The 19,659-nt window shown below is 58.7% G+C and overlaps 2 protein-coding genes across 5 annotated transcripts in view; both read left to right on the top strand.

Moving 5' to 3' along the window:
• The first annotated feature begins 821 nt into the window (after nt 1–821).
• ISG15 (ISG15 ubiquitin like modifier) lies at nt 822–12,768 on the top strand. Its single transcript, XM_014784221.2, has 4 exons — nt 822–837; nt 1,062–1,177; nt 11,566–11,742; nt 12,216–12,768. Exons 1-4 carry the CDS (start codon nt 822–824, stop codon nt 12,708–12,710), a joined length of 804 nt encoding a protein of 267 aa, XP_014639707.2. The 3' UTR covers nt 12,711–12,768.
• A 2,231-nt stretch (nt 12,769–14,999) lies between these two features.
• Nucleotides 15,000–19,659, top strand: part of AGRN (agrin) — a 34,969-nt gene continuing 30,309 nt past the window's right edge. For all 4 annotated transcript variants that reach the window (XM_087447060.1, XM_014783773.2, XM_087447059.1 and 1 more), the window contains exons 1-2: nt 15,000–15,280; nt 17,378–17,639. In XM_087447060.1, coding sequence (XP_087303186.1) covers nt 15,074–15,280; nt 17,378–17,639 — 469 coding nt within the window. In that variant the 5' untranslated portion in view covers nt 15,000–15,073. The remainder of the gene's footprint in view (nt 15,281–17,377; nt 17,640–19,659) is intronic.

The raw sequence follows: 19,659 nt of genomic DNA, 5'->3' as shown, positions 1-19,659 counted from the left end.
GCGACCCCTTGAGGGGCTTTTCTGAGCCAGGGAGCGCGCCGACTGGCAGCTCGGGAGGGTCGCCTCGGCGGCTGTGGGCCCAACTAGTGGGTGGTGTAGACGGCTGGCCCCGCCCCCACACCCGTTCCGGGGTCCCAGTCCGGGCCCACTGTCCAGACGTCTTCCCAGGCCAACCCTAGTCTGGCCCAAGTCCTGTGCCACGCAAAGTCCCGCGCCTCCCCCTCCGGGAAGCCCTCCGGAATCCTGGTGCCAAACCGACCCCTCCCGCGGTCCTCTGGGGGCGGCAGATGGCTCAGGTCCTCCGGCTACACAGGCGCGTCCACGCCGGGTGCGCGCCTCCGGACAGGCGGCAAGGCAGCTGTCACTCACCGAGGTGGGGCCGCCCGCTCCCCGGTCCGGCCCCAGAGGCTCGTGCGGAGTGGGGGAGGGGGGCGTTGGAAAGCCGCGGAGGGCGGGCAGAAATCCGCGGAGGGGACCCCGCCAGCACCGAAAGCCCCGGGAGCGCTGATTGGTCCGGTGTAGGGGAGGCTCGGAGCAGTCCTGCTGACCAGGAGGTCACCGTGGTCGCGAAGCCCCGACCCCACCCCAACCCCGGCGAGCGGGCTGCGCGGGGGACAGACAGCCCGCGAGCGTCCCCAGCGGCCACCGGCGGCTCCTCCTCCTGCTGGGAGTCGTGGGGAGCTGCCCCCCTGAGCCTTGGGGGCGGGTCTGCGTGGCCTCCGGGCGCCCCCAGCCTCCTGGGGGACCAGGCATGGGTTCCGGCTAGAAGGAGAGGCCTGAGGAGCCATCTTCTTGGCCATTCTTTCCTTCGTAGTTGTGCGATGGATTCGCCCTCCTGTACCTGTTCCCTCACCTGCAAAATGGGTTATCTTTTTACTTATCCCAGGGTTATTGGAAAAGAGTGGGATCCGACTTTACAAGGACCCAGCACATAGTGAGAGCTGGACATTTGTCAGCTACAGTTGTTCCTGCCCCAGGGAGGCCTGCGGGCGGGGCTGGAGCAGAGGGGAGGCTGAGGCAGGGAGGGGCTCCTGTGCTCACCTCTGCCCTGTGCCCCACAGGCTCATCCTCAGACGGCTGCCAGAGATGGAGGGATGCCTCTGCCAGGGACTCCAGGAGCCTGTTGTGGCCATCCCAGCCCCCGCCCCAGAAGGAGCCCTCTTCAGGCCAGAGCAAGGTGCGCCTGCCGGGGTCATCACCCACCGACTCCTTCCCACTGGGCTGCACCCCCACTGTCTGTATGGCTGTGTCTCTCTGGGCCCCCGCCCTCTGACAGTCCCCTCCCTGCCTTTCACATCTGGACTTGCTCTCTGGTGGGGCCCACGGGGCTCCCTTGCTCTGAGGAGGGAGGGAGGGTCTGGGGCTGCAGTGGGGAAATGGTGCTTAGACCTTGGTGTGGCAAATCACATTTTCCAAAGATGGCCACAATGTCTCCCACCCCCCATACCCTCAGGGTGTGCCCGTGATGAGACGTTGTGACATCCACCAGCAAGGATAAGGGCAGAGGCAAGATGTGACTTCTGAGGCTGGATCTTAAAAATGCCTCACATGTCAGCCTTGCTGTCTTGGGGCAGCAGCTCTCAGAACCCAGATGCTGTACTGTGAGGACCCAAACGGGCCCCAAGGGGAGGATCGGAGGAGAGGCCCCGAGGAGAGGCCCCGAGGAGAGGGTAGGAGGAGAGAGCAGGAGGAGAGGGTAGGAGGAGAGGGCAGGAGGAGAGGGTAGGAGGAGAGGCCCCGAGGAGGGGCCCCGAGGAGAGGATCCAAGGAGAGGGTAGGAGGAGAGGATCTGAGGAGAGGGTAGGAGGAGAGGCCCAATGAGAGGCCCCAAGGAGAGGCCTCTAGGAGAGGGTCCAAGGAGAGGGTCCAAGGAGAGGCCCCTTGGAGAGGGTCTGAGGAGAGGCCCCATGACAGAGCACGTGGAGAGGGCTTGTATAAGTGTTGCAGCAGCCCAGTGGAGGTCTGAGTGGCCAGATATGTGAGTGAGACATCTCCAGATGATCCCGACCTGCGGCTGCCGAGCCACCTCCTTCACGTCTTCCCAGCTGCCCCTGCATGTTCTGTTCCAGTTGTTGATTCGGAAGAGGACAGTGTTTACCATGACTTTTTGCGGTCCTTTGTTACACAGCAGTACTGAGTGGAATAGCTGCGACGGACCAAGTCCTGGACCCAGGAAGAGCAGCCTTTCCCTTCCACCCCTCTTCCCTGTCCTCATCCCTTCCTTTCTGCAGCATTTGCAGAAGCTCAGTGGCTTTGGGCCCTGGCTTTCCATCTGATGAGGTGCTTCTAGGAAGCCATCAAAGGCCATCTCTCTGTCCTCCTGGACCCAGGCCCAAGTGGGCCAAGCCCGAGATGGCTAGTGGTCCCAGGGGCATCTCCAGGGCCCACTGTTAGCCATGGGGGTGGGGGGCGGGGGCTGAGGTAGGAAAGTCAGTGGAGTAGTCTGTGGGGAAAGACGGAGGATCTTCCAGGCCAGACACAGGGCTCCGGGCCTGTAGGGGGCCTCGTCTCATCTGGCCACCGTGACAGCATTCCACATGATAGCGTTCAGCTCATGTCCCTTGAGGGCCTGCCAGATGCTGTCTGTGCAGGTCCTCTCCCCACCTCTGACATGAGGGTGGTGACTGCATTCTGCCCTGCCCCTCAGCATTCCACTGGCACTTGGCCTCCAGAACATCAGAGACGCTGTAGACCACTGCCTGCCCCTGGCCTTCACAATGTCCTTAGAGTCTGTCCCTCCTCTCCTGCCCAGGGGCAGCAGCCCATGGACTCAGGCAGCTGGGACCAGAGCTGTCAAGTGACCAGGCTAGACCCATCGCAGATTCTCTGGAAAGTGGGAATTGGGTGCTGAGTTGTTCATGGGTGTTTGCTGGAACCGTGAAGTGACAGAGGCTAGGGCTGAAGGATCCCAGGATGCAGGATGGAGACGAGGGAAGCAGACGCCCAGAACCCAGGCAGAGGCCGGGAGCACCAGGCTGCTGACGCCAAGGTTCGAGGTTGGAGTGCAGTCCCCACCCCCATGGCCGAAGGGGGGTCTTCCACTCTTACCGGCCGTGGGACCGACACCCCTTCCCTCAGCCGCCAATATTGGGCAGTGAGAGCATCCCAGCACCTGATGAGGGACAGCATCTCCCTGTGGTCCGGGCCTTGTCAACATCTTTCTCCAAAATCTGAGTGTTGACTCTTCTCAACATTTGGGAAGCCATGTCCCCCCACTTTCTGGGTAGGGAGAGACCCTCCTCCCAACCCCGATCTGCCTGGGGTGCCGCCTCCTCCCACTGGCTCCTGCTGGTGTTGCTTTTCTCTCCCCTCTTCTTGGACCGCCTTTCTGCTTGGAAGATGTCCTTCCCCCTTGGCGCTTCTAGACCAGTCTCTTCTCCACTTTGAAGCTCGTATTGTCAGACCTCACCCTGTTGAAGTTGGCGGCACCCCAGGGGCCTTCCTGGTCTCCTGAAGGTGTCATCCCCTGGTTCCCTGTGACTTCCCAACATAGTTCTTGGTGACCTCAAAATCCACCTGGATGGTGCTCCAGCCTTCTGGACTTCCTCTCCTTTGGCAATCCTGTCGCCTCCCTCCTGGCCACTCGCTCCTCTGGTCGAGGTCCTTTCTCCTAACTGCAGCCCTCCACAGTCTAACCTCGAGGCTCACATTCTCTCCTCTGGAAACACGTCCCTCACCGGCTTCTCAGCCGCATCAACCCCTTATGGCCCTCCTGCTCATGCTCACCGCCACGCCTGCCGCCTTTCTGGTCTCTCCGGACTCCTCGCCCTCCAGCTCTGACCTTGGTCCTCTGTCTACACTGACTCCCTCACACACCTCACCCAGGTTTCTGCTGATGACTCCTGATTGGTACCCCAGCCTGGACTTCTCCATGAACCTCGGCTGTGTCTCTGACCGGATTTTACTTCTGACCGGCCTTTCAGATGTCACGTGTCCACTAAGCTCCTGATAGTCGCCGTCCATGCTGGGTTTTGACCATTCCACTCAGTTTCACAGCCACCTTGGAGCCCTCCCACCCAGACGCCCCGCCCACAGGGGCACAGGCCAGAAGGCTGGAGCTAAGGGGGATGGTCAAGCTCCCTCTGGGCACCACCTGCGGTCTTGCCTCCTCCCTGCGGAGCCCCGCCCCTCGGGCTGGTCTCCCCGTCCCCCCTGCACTGACGCAGCAGTGCCGCCATGTTCCCCTTTTGCCTGCCAGTCCTCTGACACCCGGTGAGCGAGTCTCCACACTAACCCTCCTGTTCAGACGGCTGGGGCGTTTCTGCCTGGTGACCGGGCCTGACCGAGGGTCCTCGTCTCCTCTGCATCTGACCCTTCTTGGAGTTCTCAGACCAACATTCTGCCACCACCTGAACACTTGGAGTCCATCCCCACACTGGCCCATCGGGACCTCCCTGATTGTCCAAACACCCACTTCTCACCACTCGCTCTCCTGCCACCATCACTTCTGGCCTGGATTTTCCTAGAAGCTCCTGATGGGTCTCCAGCTTCCTTCCTGACCTGCGGTCTTTCCTTCTCACCACAGTCATGGCGAGCCTGTTAAGCCTGAGCTTTATCAGGTCAGAACCCTCCCTAGAGAAAGTGGGCCATCTGCACCCAGCAATTCTCCAGCGTCCACTCTCCAGCCTCACTGCCTCACGTGTGCAGGCACGTTCCTGCCTCGTGGCCTTTGCACAGCCTGCACCTCTGCCTGGGAAGCTCTTCCCTCCGTGAGGTCTTTACTCAAAAACCACTTTGGCGTCTCCTCTCCTGCCTACTGCACCTCAGGACTCACGTGCTCCTTTCCTGTGCTGCCTTTCTTTTCCGCACTTGTCCCTGCAGCATGTGCCTCTGCAGCTGCTTATCTCATTCACTGTCTGTGCACTGTGCACTGAATGTGAGCTCCGTCTTGTCCAGGAGTAGCAACTGGCACATAGTGTGTACTCTGTAGAGACATGTTGACCGAATGAATGAATGACAGAGATGGCATCTCCCACCATCCAGGGAATGACATCATCTTGTCCTAAAATCTGAGTGGTGACAGCATCCTAGCATCTGGGTAGTGGGAGCCTACCTTCCAATATCTGACGTCAAAATATGATTTTCAAGGCAAAAAGACATGACTTTCATACAAACACAGGGTGAGCACACGTCAAGGGTTTGTGTAGCTCCCCAATGTGGACACCAGCTGGTTCCAGGCGGCTGTGAGGGGCTCAGGCTTACAGGCAGGGAGGGGATGCAGGGCAGGCACGAAACTGGCAGATGCCACATGGGGCAGCAAGACCATGTTTCCCCAGGACAGAAACCCTGTGTCTGGTGCGACAGACGTCTACACCACATTGACTTATAACATCAAGAATATCAGCAAAGGGCCGGCCCCATGGCTTAGCAGTTAAGTGAGCGCGCTCTGCTGCTGGCGGCCCGGGGTTCAGATCCCGGGCACGCACCAACGCACTGCTTCTCCGGCCATGCTGAGGCCGAGTCCCACATACAGCAACTAGAAGGACGTGCAGCTATGACATACAGCTGTCTGCTGGGGCTTTGGGGGAAAATAAATAAATAAATAAAATTAAAAAAAAAAAAGAATATCAGCAAAGATACTCCAGGCGGGGCCGGCCTGGTGGCGTAGTGGTTAAGTGCACGCGCTCCCCTTTGGCAGCCCAGGGTTTGGGGTTCAGATCCTGGGCGCATACCTACACACTGCTCATCAAGCCATGCTGTGGCAGTGTCCCACATAGAGCAACTAGAAGGATGTACAACTATGACATACAGCTATCTACTGGCGCTTTGGGGAGAAAAAAGGAAAAAAAACAGATACTCCAGGGGACCTTCAAGGACAGAAAGGCTCCTTGTGCCTGATTTCCAAGTTTGGGATAATTTTCTTAACACTGTAGACTGGTGGCCTCTCTGCCTCCATCTGGCAGTGGGGCCTCTCCCCAACCTCCCCATCTGAGCCTCCCCTCCCCGCTTTGGCCCCAAGGCCCAGATCCCTACCGGGTGAAGTAAGACAGCTATGGGGTGTGGCCAGGCTTGGGCTCTGGACCTCATGGGGGCATCAGGCAGGAGTCCCAGTTCAGAGGCTACCGCCGGTGTCCTGGGGGAGGGCAGAGTCCTGTCAGAGGGAGGGCAGAGTAGCTGCTCCCTCCTTCTCCATCCCCCTCTCCACCTCTTCTCTCACCTCCCAGGGGACAGGGCCTCCCCCTGGGCTTTCTCCTCACCGGGCTTGGGTCTGTCAGGTGCCTGAGGCTGCCCAGCTTGGTCTGGGGTGGGGGTGGAAGTGTTGCTCGGTGCCAGGGGACATCAGGGAGCCTAGTTTGGGCACAGCCCAAGCCCCAGCTGCCGTGTTAGTGCCTCTAGTACCATTGGCCCTGGGTCTCCTCGCTGTAGATTCGGGGCCTTGTTCTCATGTGGGTCTGAACTCAGAGAAGACAGGCTGTGAGTTGACCTGCCCCGATTGTGGGTGTGCCTGGCCCTCACACCACTGCAGTCCTAGCGCAGGGACCACACAGGCCAGAGTCCAGGTGTGTCCAGCTGGCCGTGGGGCCTGCTGGGTCCCTCCTTGCTCTCACCAGGTGCATGGGCTCCTCCCTCGCCCTCAGCAGGGCCTGTGGGTTTGAACTAAGTCCTCCACCCTCTGCTCCTCCCATAGCCCAGCTCTAGCTCCCTGCCTCTCCCAGATCAGAACAGCCTTCCCCCATCTTAGCTCTGCCTCCACCTCCCTCCCTCCCTACAGGCCATGCCCAATGAGCAAAAGGAATCCTTCTCATCTGCAGACCTCCCCCTTCCTCCCTTGAGGGCCAACCTCCCAGCTCAGGGTCTGTTTGGGCTGTTGAGTGGCCCCAGGGCCTGCAGGTCAGTGTGGGAACAGCGGCCTCCTTTGCGCCCTCTGCACCACACCCATCCTGCTCTCCCCAGACACCCACTGCAGGGGGCTGTGGCCAGGAGGGGGACGTGCCGACAAGCGGGGGTGAGGCTCTGGCATAAGAAGGAATGGGGTCCAGGACAGTGAGGCTGTGGCCCAGGTCAGAGGGTGCCACCTGCTCAGCCTTCCTGGTCTCGTTGGAGGAACAGGGTGACACTCCTTGTGAGAATATGGAAAAGAGGAGCCTGCTTATTCAATGAGCCCAGGCTAATTAGACTTCAACAATACACCTTCCTTAAGAAACGTGGCCCACCCGGGGTCTCTGATGACACATTTCCTGGTGGCCACGGTGAGTAACAAGCCCTGTGCTACTTTTTCAGAAGCCGTGGTGCCCCTGTGGCCCCAATGCCTCCATCAGGAGGCCTGCAGGGCCACCCAGTCCATCACCCCACAGGGCCCCAGCCCTATCATCAGGGGGACCCTCAAGCTGTGACCCAGGGCCTCTAGCCAATCAGATGTGTCCAGATGATGGTATCAGGAGTGGTGACTGGCCAATGGAAAGGTGGAGAACAGAGAGATGAGTCAAGTCTTGTTGGAAGGTGGAGGCCGGTCGACTTTCATCAGATGGAAGAATCTGGGCTGTGAGGTCCGGTCCCTGCAACAGCCACGTGAAGAAGGAGCCAGGGGAACGGTCAGTCCCGCGTCCGGCCCAACCCTCAGGCCCAACTGGGGCTCACCCGGCTGAGAACCACCCAGCCCGTGAGGAAGGCAGCACTGTTTCTAGAACAGGCAACAAGCTTTATGTGATCCTCCAAAAGTCAGAATTAAGTAGAGAGAAGATGATGCAAAGTCAAGTCCACTTTTTGTAGGGCCGGCCCCGTGGCTTAGCGGTTAAGTGCGTGCGCTCCACTGCTGGCGGCCCGGGTTCGGATCCCGGGTGCGCACAGATGCACCGCTTCTCTGGCCACGCTGAGGCTGTGTCCCACATACAGCAACTAGAAGGTTGTGCAGCTATGACATACAACTATCTACTGGGGCTTTGGGGGGAAAAATAAATAAATAAAATCTTTAAAAAAAAAAAGTCCACTTTTTGTTGTGGTAACGGGTTCACGGGTGGTAGCTACGTGGGAACTCCTTAAACTGCACAAAAATAGCTGAGGTTCTGCTGTATGTCAATTATACCTCATTAAAGTTGTAAAAAAATCAGGGGCTGGCCCCGTGGCTTAGCGGTTAAGTGCACGCGCTCTGCTACTGGTGGCCCAGGTTTGGATCCCGGGCGCGCACCGACGCACCACTTCTCCAGCCATGCTGAGGCTGTGTCCCACATACAGCAACTAGAAGGATGTGCAACTATGACATACAACTACCTACTGGGGCTTTGGGGAATAAAAGGAGGAGGACTGGCAATGGATGTTGGCTCAAAGCCTGTCTTCCTCAGCAAAAAGAGGAGGATTGGCATGGATGTTAGCTCAGGGCTGATCTTCCTCACAAAAAAAAAAAAAAGTTGTAAAAAAATCAGACTCATAGTTTTTACACTTTGGAATGTTATGTCAGATTAGCCTTGAGATTCTAAATTCAAATGCATACTTAATAAAATATTGAGGTTTATGATTTTAAGCAGAAAGATAGGAAGATTAATTTGTTGAGAACTCAGAATTCTGAAAACTCAAGATTCAGCACATTTTTACATTTGATTTCATTACATGTGTAAAGATTCACTCGTTCACACGCAAGAGTCCTCTGCACCTTTCACAGGCAGGTTCCACGGTGAACATCTTAGTGAGGGAGAGAGACCACAACAATAGCGAATAAGTAAATTATATGGTTATTAGAAGGTAAAAAGTGCTGTGGGGAGAAGCAGCAAGGGAGCAGGTGGTCAGGGAGGCCCCACCTCGGGGGTAACATTTAAGCAAAGACTGGAAGGAGGTGAAGGAAGTGAACCATGCAGATGTGGGTCGTGGGAGCATTCCAGGAAGAGGGGAAGCAGTGCAAGGGCCCTGGGGCAAGAGTGTGCCTGGCACCCCCTAAGCACAGCAAGGAGGCCAGTGTGTTGGAGCCAAGCCCTTCAGGGGAGGAGGGAGGGACAGGAGAGGAGAGGAGAGGGCAAGCGAAGTGGCCAGATGCCGCTGTGTTGTGGCAAGCTTAAGCTCCTTCTGTCACTCTGAGGGTGATGGGAAGCCATGGGGATGGAAGGTTTTGTGTAGATCACTCTGGCTGCTGGTCAATAACAGATTATGGGAGTGGGGCAGGATAGAAGCAAGACCCCTAGGATGTATCTGCAGTGGCCCAGGTGAGAGAGGGTGGTGCCCTGGACCAGGGTGTACAGGTGTAAGTGGTGAGAACTGTGCACGTTCTTGGGAAGGTTTTTCGCTGTTGCTGCTGTTCTTAGTTGAAGCGCTTATAAATAAAATCAGGGGGCTGGCCCCGTGGCGTAGCAGTTAAGCATCCCGTATAAAGTGGAGGAAGATGGGCACAGTTGTTAGCTCAGGGCCAGTCTTCCTCAGCAAAAACAGGAGGATTGGCATGGATGTTAGCTCAAGACTGATCTTCCTCACAAAAAAAATAAAATAAAATCAAGTATATTAAACATTATAGATGTTGTTTTAAAAGTTGAAGGAAGTTTAAATTAGTTTGTAAATGAGACCAAATATTAACCAAAGGCCCCTTTATAAGTGACTGTTGTAATTTCATAAATAGAATATTAACATTTGTGACTAGAACTTATATATTTTGTGGCCATGTTATTAGGTGCCTACAAGTTTAAATTTATTTCATTTTACAGTGAATCCAAGCTTTTATTATTCTGTATCTCCGGAAACGCTTTGCCTATAAGATTTCTTTGTTAATATGCTAATAAAATTGTTAATATGGCCACATCTGTCTCCCTTAGTCAAGATTTGTGTGGTATGTTTCTTGCCATCCTTTTACTTTCAAATCTCCTGTATCTTTATATTTCAGATGATTCTTGTCTTCTATAAGCCATGTAAAATCAGGTTATTTTTAACAAGCCTGATAGTCTTGGCCATTTAGTCTCCCTGGATTTCGAACCTCTGTCCTGCAGAACTGCAAGGGAATAAATATCTGTTGTTTTAAGCCCCCCAGTGTGTGGTGATTTGTTACGGCAGGAGACTAAGACAGGTGCTCCCCAGGTTCTGTGGCTTGCCTCCTTAATAACCGTGCATTTAGTTCTGCCCATCAGAAGCAGGAAGACAGCTGGTAACACAGGAGGAAGTAAATAAAAGAAAATGAAGATCATAGTACCACATGCCAACATCAAGAAATCAAGAGATATATACACCATGTTTAATGTGGCCATCTGGAGGAGATGGGGGATTTTCACATTCTGTTTTCTTTGTTTCAATGAATGTTTGTGGTTTTCTTTTTATAATACCAATATTATCCATGTAAGGAATGAATCAAGATATAAACTTAAAATAATAAAAAAAGGGCTCAGCCCAGTGGCCTAGTGGTTAAGTTCACGCCCTCCACTTCAGCAGCCTGGGGTTCGTGGGTTCAGATCCCGGGTGCGGACCGACACACTGCTCATCAAGCCATGCTGTGGCGGCATCCCACATACAAAGTAGAGGAAGGGCACAGATGTTAGCACCGGGACAATCTTCCTCAAGCAAAAACAAACAAACAAACAAACAAATAATAATAATAAAAAGAAAGAAATTTAAAACCCCTTGTTTGGGGGGAGGGTGAGAGGGGTAAAGGGGCACGTGTGTATGGTGAGGGATGGCAACCAGAATCTTGGTGGTGAGCACAATGCAGTCTACACAGAAGTGGAAATGTAATGATGAACACCTGAAATTTATATAATGTTATAAAGCAATGTTACCTCAAAAAAATAAATTAAAAAGATATAAAATAAAACCCCCTGTTTGCTTTTTGTGTGTTAACAATTTTGATGCCTTATGAGATTTTGGGGGAGGAGGGAGGTAAAATGGTCAAGATTCATATTTAAAACATTTTGTTTTTTCCACTCTTTTACTTTTTTATTTAAAAATGTATTTACTTTTTATTTTTAGCTAACTTATGACCGTTATGTGCTGTTTGTAATAGTAAAAATTTGGGGACAAACTAAATATTCAATAATATGAGAATGGTTACTAAATCACACTCTAGGCTATAATGGCCTCGCTGGGTTAAGGGATAGTGTCCATGAGTTCATTTTTGTAGAAACAAAAGGTGCATCTTGGGCGGGCCCCGCGGCTTAGCGGTTAAGTGCGCATGCTCCGCTGGCTGGCGGCCCGGGTTCGGATCCTGGGTGCGCACCGACACACCACTTCTCCGGCCATGCTGAGGCCGCGTCCCACATACAGCAACTAGAAGGCTGTGCAACTATGACATACAACTATCTTCTGGGGCTTTGGGGGAAAAATTAATAAATAATTTTTTAAAAAAAGGTGAATCTCTTTCACAGGAAAGCAATCTGAACAAATATTGTCCTAAAGCGATGTGATTACCTCTGAGTAGTTCGGATTGTCACTATTTTCTGTTATTTCTGAACTGACCATGACAATGCTTTCCAAGTTTGCTAATTTTGCAAATTGGTAAATGGAAAGCGAAAGTTTCCAATCTTCAGATCGTGTTATCACGACTTGTCATCCCGTGAAGGACCTGATGTGGTAGGCATTTAGGGGGTTTCCGAAGGCACACCCCTGAGGGGCAGGGATTCGGTCACCGTTCTGTTTTGTTTCCTCCACTCACTCTGGGGCTAGCCTCGGGAAAAGGAAACCGAAACTGGAGCGGAATTCGGCCGACACCGCCCCGTGCGTGACGTGCTCGCTCAGGCCCATAAAAGGGCTGAGTCCCGAGGGCTGCAGCGGGAGCTGGAAGCCAAGCCCTGCGATTCGCCAGTGCCTGTGGAGGACTCGGCGCCAGAGCCCACAGCCATGGTGAGGGGGCTGACAGGTGGGGGCAGGTGGGCTCTGCACCAGCTGATTTTCCTACCCCTCGTGGGGTCTCCCGGGGGTGGAGCATCTACTGTGTGCCAGGCAAGCAGAGCTGCTCACAGCGCCCCAGGTGCCTCAGCAGGAGGGGAGGGACAGGGCTCCTTCTGCCCTCAGGGTCTGGGTCTTGGAAGGCCGGTTCTGCCCAGTGGCCAACTCTGAAGTTCCTTGGGGCCGGCACAGGGAGCATCTTAGCAGGTGAAGGGAGGCGACATGATGGTCCTGGGTGGCTGGCCATTCTTCTAGAAATGCACTCCTGTGCGTTTCCAGCACCCGGGGTCCCTCTCCTGGTGGGCGGGGAGGACGGCGAGGAGAGAGCAGCGTCTAGGGGCCTTAGGAGTTTGCGCTGTGACTAATGCTGTGCGTGTAGGGGCCCCAAGACTGGTGCCAGGGCCTCTGAGTCTGTGTGATGCCCAAAGGGTCGGGACCTGAAGGTGAAGATGCTGGGAGGTGAGGAGTTCCTGGTGCACCTGACAGACTCCATGCTGGGCTCGGAGCTGAAGCAGCAGATCGCCCAGAAGACCGGAGTGCCCCCCTTCCAGCAGCGCCTGGCCACCCACCCGGCCGGCACGGTGCTGCAAGACAGGGTCCGCCTCGTCAGCCAGGGCCTGCAGCCCGGCAGCACGGTCTTGCTGGTCGTGCAGAACTGCGACGCCCCCCTGAGCATCCTGGTGAGGAATGACAGGGGTCGCAACAGCGCCTATGAGATCCGGCTGACGCAGACGGTGGCGGAGCTCAAGCAGCAGGTGTGCCGGCAGGAGAATGTGCAGGCTGACCAGTTCTGGCTGACTTTCGAGGGGAAGCCCATGGAGGACCAGCGCCAGCTGGGGGAGTACGAGCTCACGGCCGGGTGCACGGTGTACATGAACTTGCGCCTGCGGGGGGGTGGGGCAGGGCACCGGGGGCCACGCTGAGGGCCCCCACCCGAGTCCCTGACCAAGTGCCTGTAATAAAAGCTGATGCAACGCTAAATGGCTGCCTCTGCCTGCTCTCGCCCCTTCCCCACACGCCGCAGCATCAGCCAGCCCTCCATTCCACACCCCTGATGATGAGGTTGGGGGAGGGGCGAGGAGGGAGCTGAGTAAAGAGCCCAGGGTCGCTTGGTGGTGATCAGGCTGGGGTTGCCAAGTTAAGGGACAAGCCCTAGTGGAACCTAAATAGTGACACTCCCACTGCCCTCGCCACTCCCCCAGGAATTGAAGATGTATCCCCACACCTTTGGGAAATTGTAGAGAAACAAAAAGAGGCACATTTGCTGGAGCCCATCCCTGGCCCTGGTGGAGCCCCGGCCAGCCACCGCACCACTGGTCCCCTCCCCCCACGTCCTGGGCAGCAGACAGCACAGGGAGGGGAAGGCCTGGTTCCAAATGCCACAAAGTGAGGTCCCTGCTGGGACCAGCACCCTGGAAGTGGTGAGGGGGTGAGTCCCTAGGGCCCGGCTGGGTGGGTTGTGAGGGAGGCTCGTCTACACCAGCAGGAGGCTCCGGGCGTCTTGGCCCTCTAGGACACACCAGCCTGCCCCATCCAGCCTGCGCTGGTCTGCGGAGCGGTGGGGACAGGCCATGAACACACATCACAACGGGGCGAGCTGCCGAAGGGAGACAAATGTACCTCCCTTCAGGGTTTCGCCTGATGGAGAGGCCACGGCTAGCAGGCGAGGGGCACCTGGAATGGGGTTCATCCAGTCCATGGGTAAGATCTTGTCCCAGATGGAGAGCACCTGATTGGGCACAATCTGCACCCGCTTCCACATCAGAGGCTTCCTTCTATACCGATTTCCCAAAAGAGCCCCGCAGGAGCCAGGCGAGTCAGCCTTGGACACAGGCAAGATGGGGGGATGGGACACAGAACGTACACCTCTCTGGGCCAAAGTCCAGGACACTCAGGCCTCAGCTTTCAGACTCTTCAGGGGGATTTGGCTGGAGGCCCAGAAGCCCCCTTTCTGGTCTGTGGGGGTCCGTGTCTGGGCTGGGGGACCCCCAGGTCTGGCTTGCCTGTAACAGATCCGTGCAGCCGGGCAGGTGTGTTTGTGTCGGGGCACTCTCCTGGCTCCAGCCGCATTCCCTGGGCTCCCACCCTCACCTGTTGCACTGCAACTTAGCAAGCATGAGCACAGGCGTCGGCGCCACCCTCCTTTCCTGAAGCCCCGCACCAGTGTCTTGGCGAGGTGGGGCCCTCCTCCAGAGGCAGTTCATCCTTCTCTGCTTCTGGCTCAGAGACCTGTGGCCGGCTTGGGGTGAAGGGGGGCACAGCAGATCCAGCCCTGGAGGGACAGAGGAGTCTCCTCTCCCTCCTCCTCGATCTTCAGCTAGGCCAGGCTCTAACCTGGACCCTCAGGAACTCGGTTTACCGCGTGTTCCTAGCCAGGCTGGCTAGAGAAGCGCCTGTCTGGGAGCTGGCGCGGGCGTCGTTGGACGTCCACCGCTGACCCGAGATTGCAGCTGCAGGACGGCAGGGGGAGCCCTCCGCCCTGCGGTAGGGCCGGAGCCGATCCGGGACCGGGAGGTGGGCGGGTCCGCGCTCCTACCTGACCAATCACCGCAGCCTCCGGTCCCCATTGGTCCCAGCCAGCCGGGGGCGCGGCATCGCCTGGACCGGCCGGAGGTCCTGGCCCGGCCGAGGTTCAGTCCCCAGTTTCAGCGAGAGTCTGGGGTCCCCCATGGGGTTCCTCCAGCCGGGGAAGGGGCGCAGCCCTGCTGGGCCCGAGGGGCGGCCGGGTCCCGGGATCTGGCAGCCCCTCCCCGCCGACAGGGAGCCCCTGCCGCTGCGGCCCCAGCGCAGCCTGGAGCCCCTTAGAAGTCCCGTCACGTCGCCCAGATTATGCATTAACCCGATTTCAGCCGCATTTCCGGGGGTGGGGGAGTCCGCGCGGGCGGGGGAGGGGCGTGGGGGGGGACCACCGCAGCAGAGAGCGCGCCCCGGGCCCGCCCCGCCCCCTGCCCAGTCCGCCCTGGCCTAGTCCCACCACCCACCTTGGCCCGACCCCGCCCGGCCCCCACCTTCCGCAGCCCGGCCTCTGGCCGGCGCCACAGTCCCACCGCTTTGTTCGCGGCCGCGCGGGTCGCAGGGCGCCGGGCGGGCAGGGGGCGGGGGCGGGGGCGGGTGGGGGGGCGGAGAGGGGGCGGTGCTGCCCAGGGTCCCGCCCACGTCCCTCCCTCGCGCCGCCCGCGCTCCCGCCGCCTCCCGGGAGCTGCGTCCCGTCCTGTCCAGTCCCGTCCCCGGCGCGGCCCGGCCCACGCGCTTGCTCTGGCCACCTCCAGCGTCCTCGGCCCGCGCCATGGCCAGTCTGCGGCCGTCCGGCCCGGCCCAGCTGCAGCCGCTGCTGCTGCTCCTAGTGGTGGCCGCGCGCGCCCTGCCCGGCGCCGACGGGACGTGCCCGGAGCGCGCGCTGGAGCGGCGGGAGGAGGAAGCGAACGTGGTGCTCACGGGCACCGTGGAGGAGATCCTCAACGTGGACCCGGTGCAGCACACGTACTCGTGCAAGGTGGGCCCCCGCCGGGACCCCCGGGACCCTGAGCCCCCCATTGAACCCTCTTGGAAGCCTGGGCTGGGGGCCTCTTGCCCCGCGATTTGGTCCCTAGCCTGGAGGCCCTCCCCTCGAGATGCCGGCCGCCCCGCTGTGACCCCCGCCCCAGGCCGTGGGAACGAGCCCCAGACGCTCAGCCGCTCCGGCTCCCGCTTCCTTGGCGAGCACCGAGCCCCCGGCTGGGGCTCCGTGTCCCGGAAAACTCGGCGAGCGCCGAGGGGAAGTTCTGCGGTGCCCTGCAGTCCCCCCTCGCGGGGCCCAGCCCGGAGACCCGATCGTGGCTGCCCCTCCACCCGAAGCCCACTCTCTTATTGGAAACAAGTGCGCTGCCCCCCAGGGAGAATGTATGACTACCGCACCCCCTCCCCACTAGCCAAAGAAAAGGAATAGGGACCTGGGAAGGGGACGCTTTCTGCTTAGGGTGTTCGGCCTGTGGTCAGTGCTGTCGCCCCCTCCCCAGAGGCCTTTACCAGGGCGAGAGGGGTGGTCAGGAGAGAGGGTGGGCTGCACATCTAATCTCGCAACCCCGGGGATCCTGGTGGGGGTGCTGCAGTGACTGGGTGTGGGAGCAGGAGCAGAGAAGTGGGCGGGGCCGTTCCTGAGCCTCAAGTAGTTGGGGGGGTGGGCAGAGGCAGGTGCCCCATCCCGCTCCTGGGAGAACTGGAGCTCCCCGGGCTACGGGGAGGCGGGGCTTGCCCGCCCCTCTCTTTTGGATCTGGGAGCCCCCTGGGGTAGGTATGGTAGGTTTTTTTCCCACAATCTGTTCCTAGGGAGGGCTCAGGGGACCCAAGGCCCATCCCTCCTCTGGCCCCTAAAACAACCTCCCTGACCAGAAATCGGATCATTCCTCCTCCATGGAGATGGGGAGGGGTGGCAGCTTCTTTCTAATAGGCCCGTGCAGGCTACAGCTGGGATCCCTGCCGGGCCCCCTCCCCTCCACCACCACCAGGGCACTTTGCCAAGTCCCTGCAGGATTTTCCCGACGTCCTCCGTGCTGCTCCTGGGTGTGGCTAGGGTTGGGGGGAGGCGATGAAAAGCGCCCAGCCCTCCCCCTGCTGGTTATGGCCCTCTAGAGCCTACTGTGTGTGTCTGGAGATGGGGGAAGGGGTTGGACCAGGCTCCACCATGGCCATTGGAGCGTGGAGGTGGTCCCTGCAGATGCTGCACCGAGGCTCCCAGCAGGGGCCAAGCAGGTGGACCAGCCACCATTGTCTTTCACCCCTGATTCCAGAAGTCCCGGCCCCTCAGAGCTCCTGAAGAAAGGGGCTTCTTCTCAGGGAGTTCGTGGGCTAATGCCCTCTGGCTGCATGTCCCTGTGGACCTGTTCCTTTGAGGACAGCCCGCTCAGTCTGCAGCTCCTTTGACCCTCCTGGGCCCCCCTAGGTATGCTGTGGGCTCTCAGGGCATGGTATGCCAGAGCAGGTGCCCTCAGGGCCCCAAGAACTGGAGTGTGGAGGGTGGGGCCGCCCTGTGCTGCCCCAACTTGATTTTGTGGTTCGTAGGGTGCCTTGACTGCACTCACTGTAGGAGCCTGGCAGGAGGAGGGGTCTTTCACCTCCTGGTGGGGAGGGTGTCAGCCTGCCCACAGGGCTGCAAGGAGCCAAGCTGGCCCAGAGCCCTGAGCTTAGAGCCCAGAGTAGCAGGTGGGCAGATGGGGAGAGTGGGGGCGTGGAAGGTGGGCATCCCAGGCCAGGGGGGGGGGGTCCCCTTCTCATATCCAGCCAGAGCTGAGATGGACATTATTGCAGTCTTGGTGGCTGGAGTCGGTTAGACCCCCGGGGTGGGGGAGGGGTGTGTTCAGGGCTGCGTGTCCTCGTGTGTGACACGCCCGGGCAGTGGCATCCACCATGCATGTGTCTCCCTGCAGCCTCCTCCTGGGGGTCTGCCCCAAAAGTCTTTGCACATCTCTGCCCAGGATTTGCATCTACTCTGGACATCTGGTGTGAGCAACTGAGGTGGGAAGGCGCCCAGTCTGGTGTTTGTCTCTGTGCTCTGTAGCCCCTCTCCCCAGTGGGAAGAGGACCACTGATACCTGCCCCCCCACCTCCACCCCAGGTTCGGGTCTGGCGGTACTTGAAGGGCAGAGATGTGGTGACCCAGGAGAGCCTGCTGGACGGCGGCAACAAGGTGGTGATTGGCGGCTTCGGAGACCCCCTCATCTGTGACAACCAGGTGTCCACTGGGGACACCAGGATCTTCTTTGTGAACCCTGCACCCCCGTACCTGTGGCCAGCCCACAAGAATGAGCTGATGCTCAACTCCAGCCTCATGCGCATCACACTGCGGAACCTGGAGGAGGTGGAGCACTGCGTGGAAGGTGTGTGGGGATTTGTGCAGCGGCAGAAGGGCGACTGAGGTGGGCAGACTCAGGGACGTGACTGAGAGGCCTGCCGTGCCTTGGGGACAGAGGAGAGTTTGCTGTAGGCTAGAGCACACAGTGTCTTGTGGTCCGACCCTCTCTGCTTTCCAGCTCCCTGCTTCCCGGCTGTGTCTCTGGGCAGCTCGAGGTCAGCTCCAATCTCTGACATTAGCAGTGTTCCCCCCGACCCCCCACAATGCCGCCATCTTTCGTCTTGGAGCCAAGCAAGTCGCAGCCCTGCAAAGGGACAGGCCTTCTGCTCCTCCTCTTTGCCTCCCCCTCCCCAGCTCTGCACACTGCCTCCTGGAGAGTCCTTTTCTAGGGAAGAGGCTGGGACCAGGTGAATGAACACCAGCTGTTTATGTGCCTGCAGAAGCCCAAACATCTGTCTAGATGGGGCCCAGATGTTGAGCAAACCCCTCGGGGGGCATAGGGATGGGGGACTGCCCCCGTGTGTGTTCCAAGAGGCTTGTCATTCCTGGGATGGGGCAGTTCTGTGGGGTGGGGTGCTTCTGGTGTTTGAGTGAGTGTGGGATTCCCTAATCGAGGTGAGGAACTTTTTCTTGTCTGCTGTCCCCACATGTCCATTCTGAATGGCCCGAGCGCCCCTCCCCCACCACAGCCTCTGGGAGGTGAGCTGAATCCCAAGACCAGGGCTCCCCCCGTCGCCCAGAACAGTCCCAGTTGGGGGCTGAAATTCTTGCTGGGGAATGTGGCAGGGAGAATATAGGACCTGCCTGTCGCCCCCACATCCTGTCTGTCCCCTCATGGCTGCCTGGGAAGGGATGTGGGGGGAGAGCAAGAGAATGCTTCCTCCCAGGGCAGTGGGAAGGGTCCATGATTTCCTGTCCTGGGAAGAGACCCTGTCCATCTGATATGTTCTCTTGGCCGGCAGGGAAGCCCCGCCTTCTGTCTAACATGCTGCTGTGATGCTGGCCTGGCTTTTGTGGGGTCCGACTGGTGGACTCATCTGGCCGGGGGAGGACTCTGCAGGGGAGGGCAGGACTTGAGTGCAGAGCCCCGTGGCATCTGCCCAGCCTGCGATCAGCCTCCCTCTAGGGTCTCTGCCACAGCACCCCTCAGAGAAGCCAGCAGGGCTGTGTCCTTGGTCCCTTTTCAGCACTGGCTCAGCTGAGGGGCCCCCGCCGGGCCCACCTGCCAGGCGAGGACTCAGACCCAGGCCCTGCTGTGGAAGCTTGTGGTCTGGGGGAAAGATGGAAGGGTGGCATAGAGACGGGCAGGCTGTGGAATGAGGGGAAGGCTAAGGAGAGGCTGGAGAGCAGGGGTCAGGGTGCAAAAGGCCCCTGTGCCTGCCAGACCAAGAGGGCGAATCATTAACTCCACAGCTGGGCGGGTCCGCCGAGGGTCAGAGGGCATGTGCTGGGAGGCCCACCCCAGGCAGAACAAGGTTTGGCATCTTGTCCAAGCCCACTCCACCCACCAGGCCCTGGCTCTGGGTCTGTCAGGCTGGGCAGAGGAACAGAGGGAGAAGAGGGTCCACAGGGAGAGCCCCCCAGCCAGGACTGGATGACACTTGACCTACTGTGTGCCACCTGCCCTGGCGGCCAGCACTCAGGGACCAGTCTGGGACCCAAGCTCCAGCTGAGGGGGCGCGCTGGGACCCAGAGGCCAGCGTGCAGCAATGGGGTGAGCACCCAGGAGGGGCCGAGGCCACCTTCTGGGTGGGCGCACCAGGGAGGAGGGTCTCGGAGAAAGCGGTTCACAGAGATGAAGGGAAAGGAAGTCGCCATGACTGACTTGAGGCCTCGAAGGTGGTGCTGGGGTGGAGGGGAGCCCCCAGGAGGGGAGCGGCCTGGAGTGAGGAGCTTAGACTCCAGTGGAGGTTTGGAGCGGGGGATGTGGGTCTCTGCTGTGGAAGCAGACCAGGATGCCATGGGGTGGGCTGGGAGGGCGGGGCACTAGGACAGGGTTGATGCATCCCAGGAGCCCAGGGTGAGACGGGGTACTTCCCTTCTGA

This window comes from Ceratotherium simum, chromosome 22 (assembly GCF_057802395.1).
Source record: "Ceratotherium simum simum isolate JZ-2026a chromosome 22, ASM5780239v1, whole genome shotgun sequence".
In the NCBI taxonomy this organism is placed as follows: domain Eukaryota; kingdom Metazoa; phylum Chordata; class Mammalia; order Perissodactyla; family Rhinocerotidae; genus Ceratotherium; species Ceratotherium simum.
Note: the sequence above shows the minus strand (reverse complement) of the source record. Positions and strands in the feature narration are given on the sequence as shown.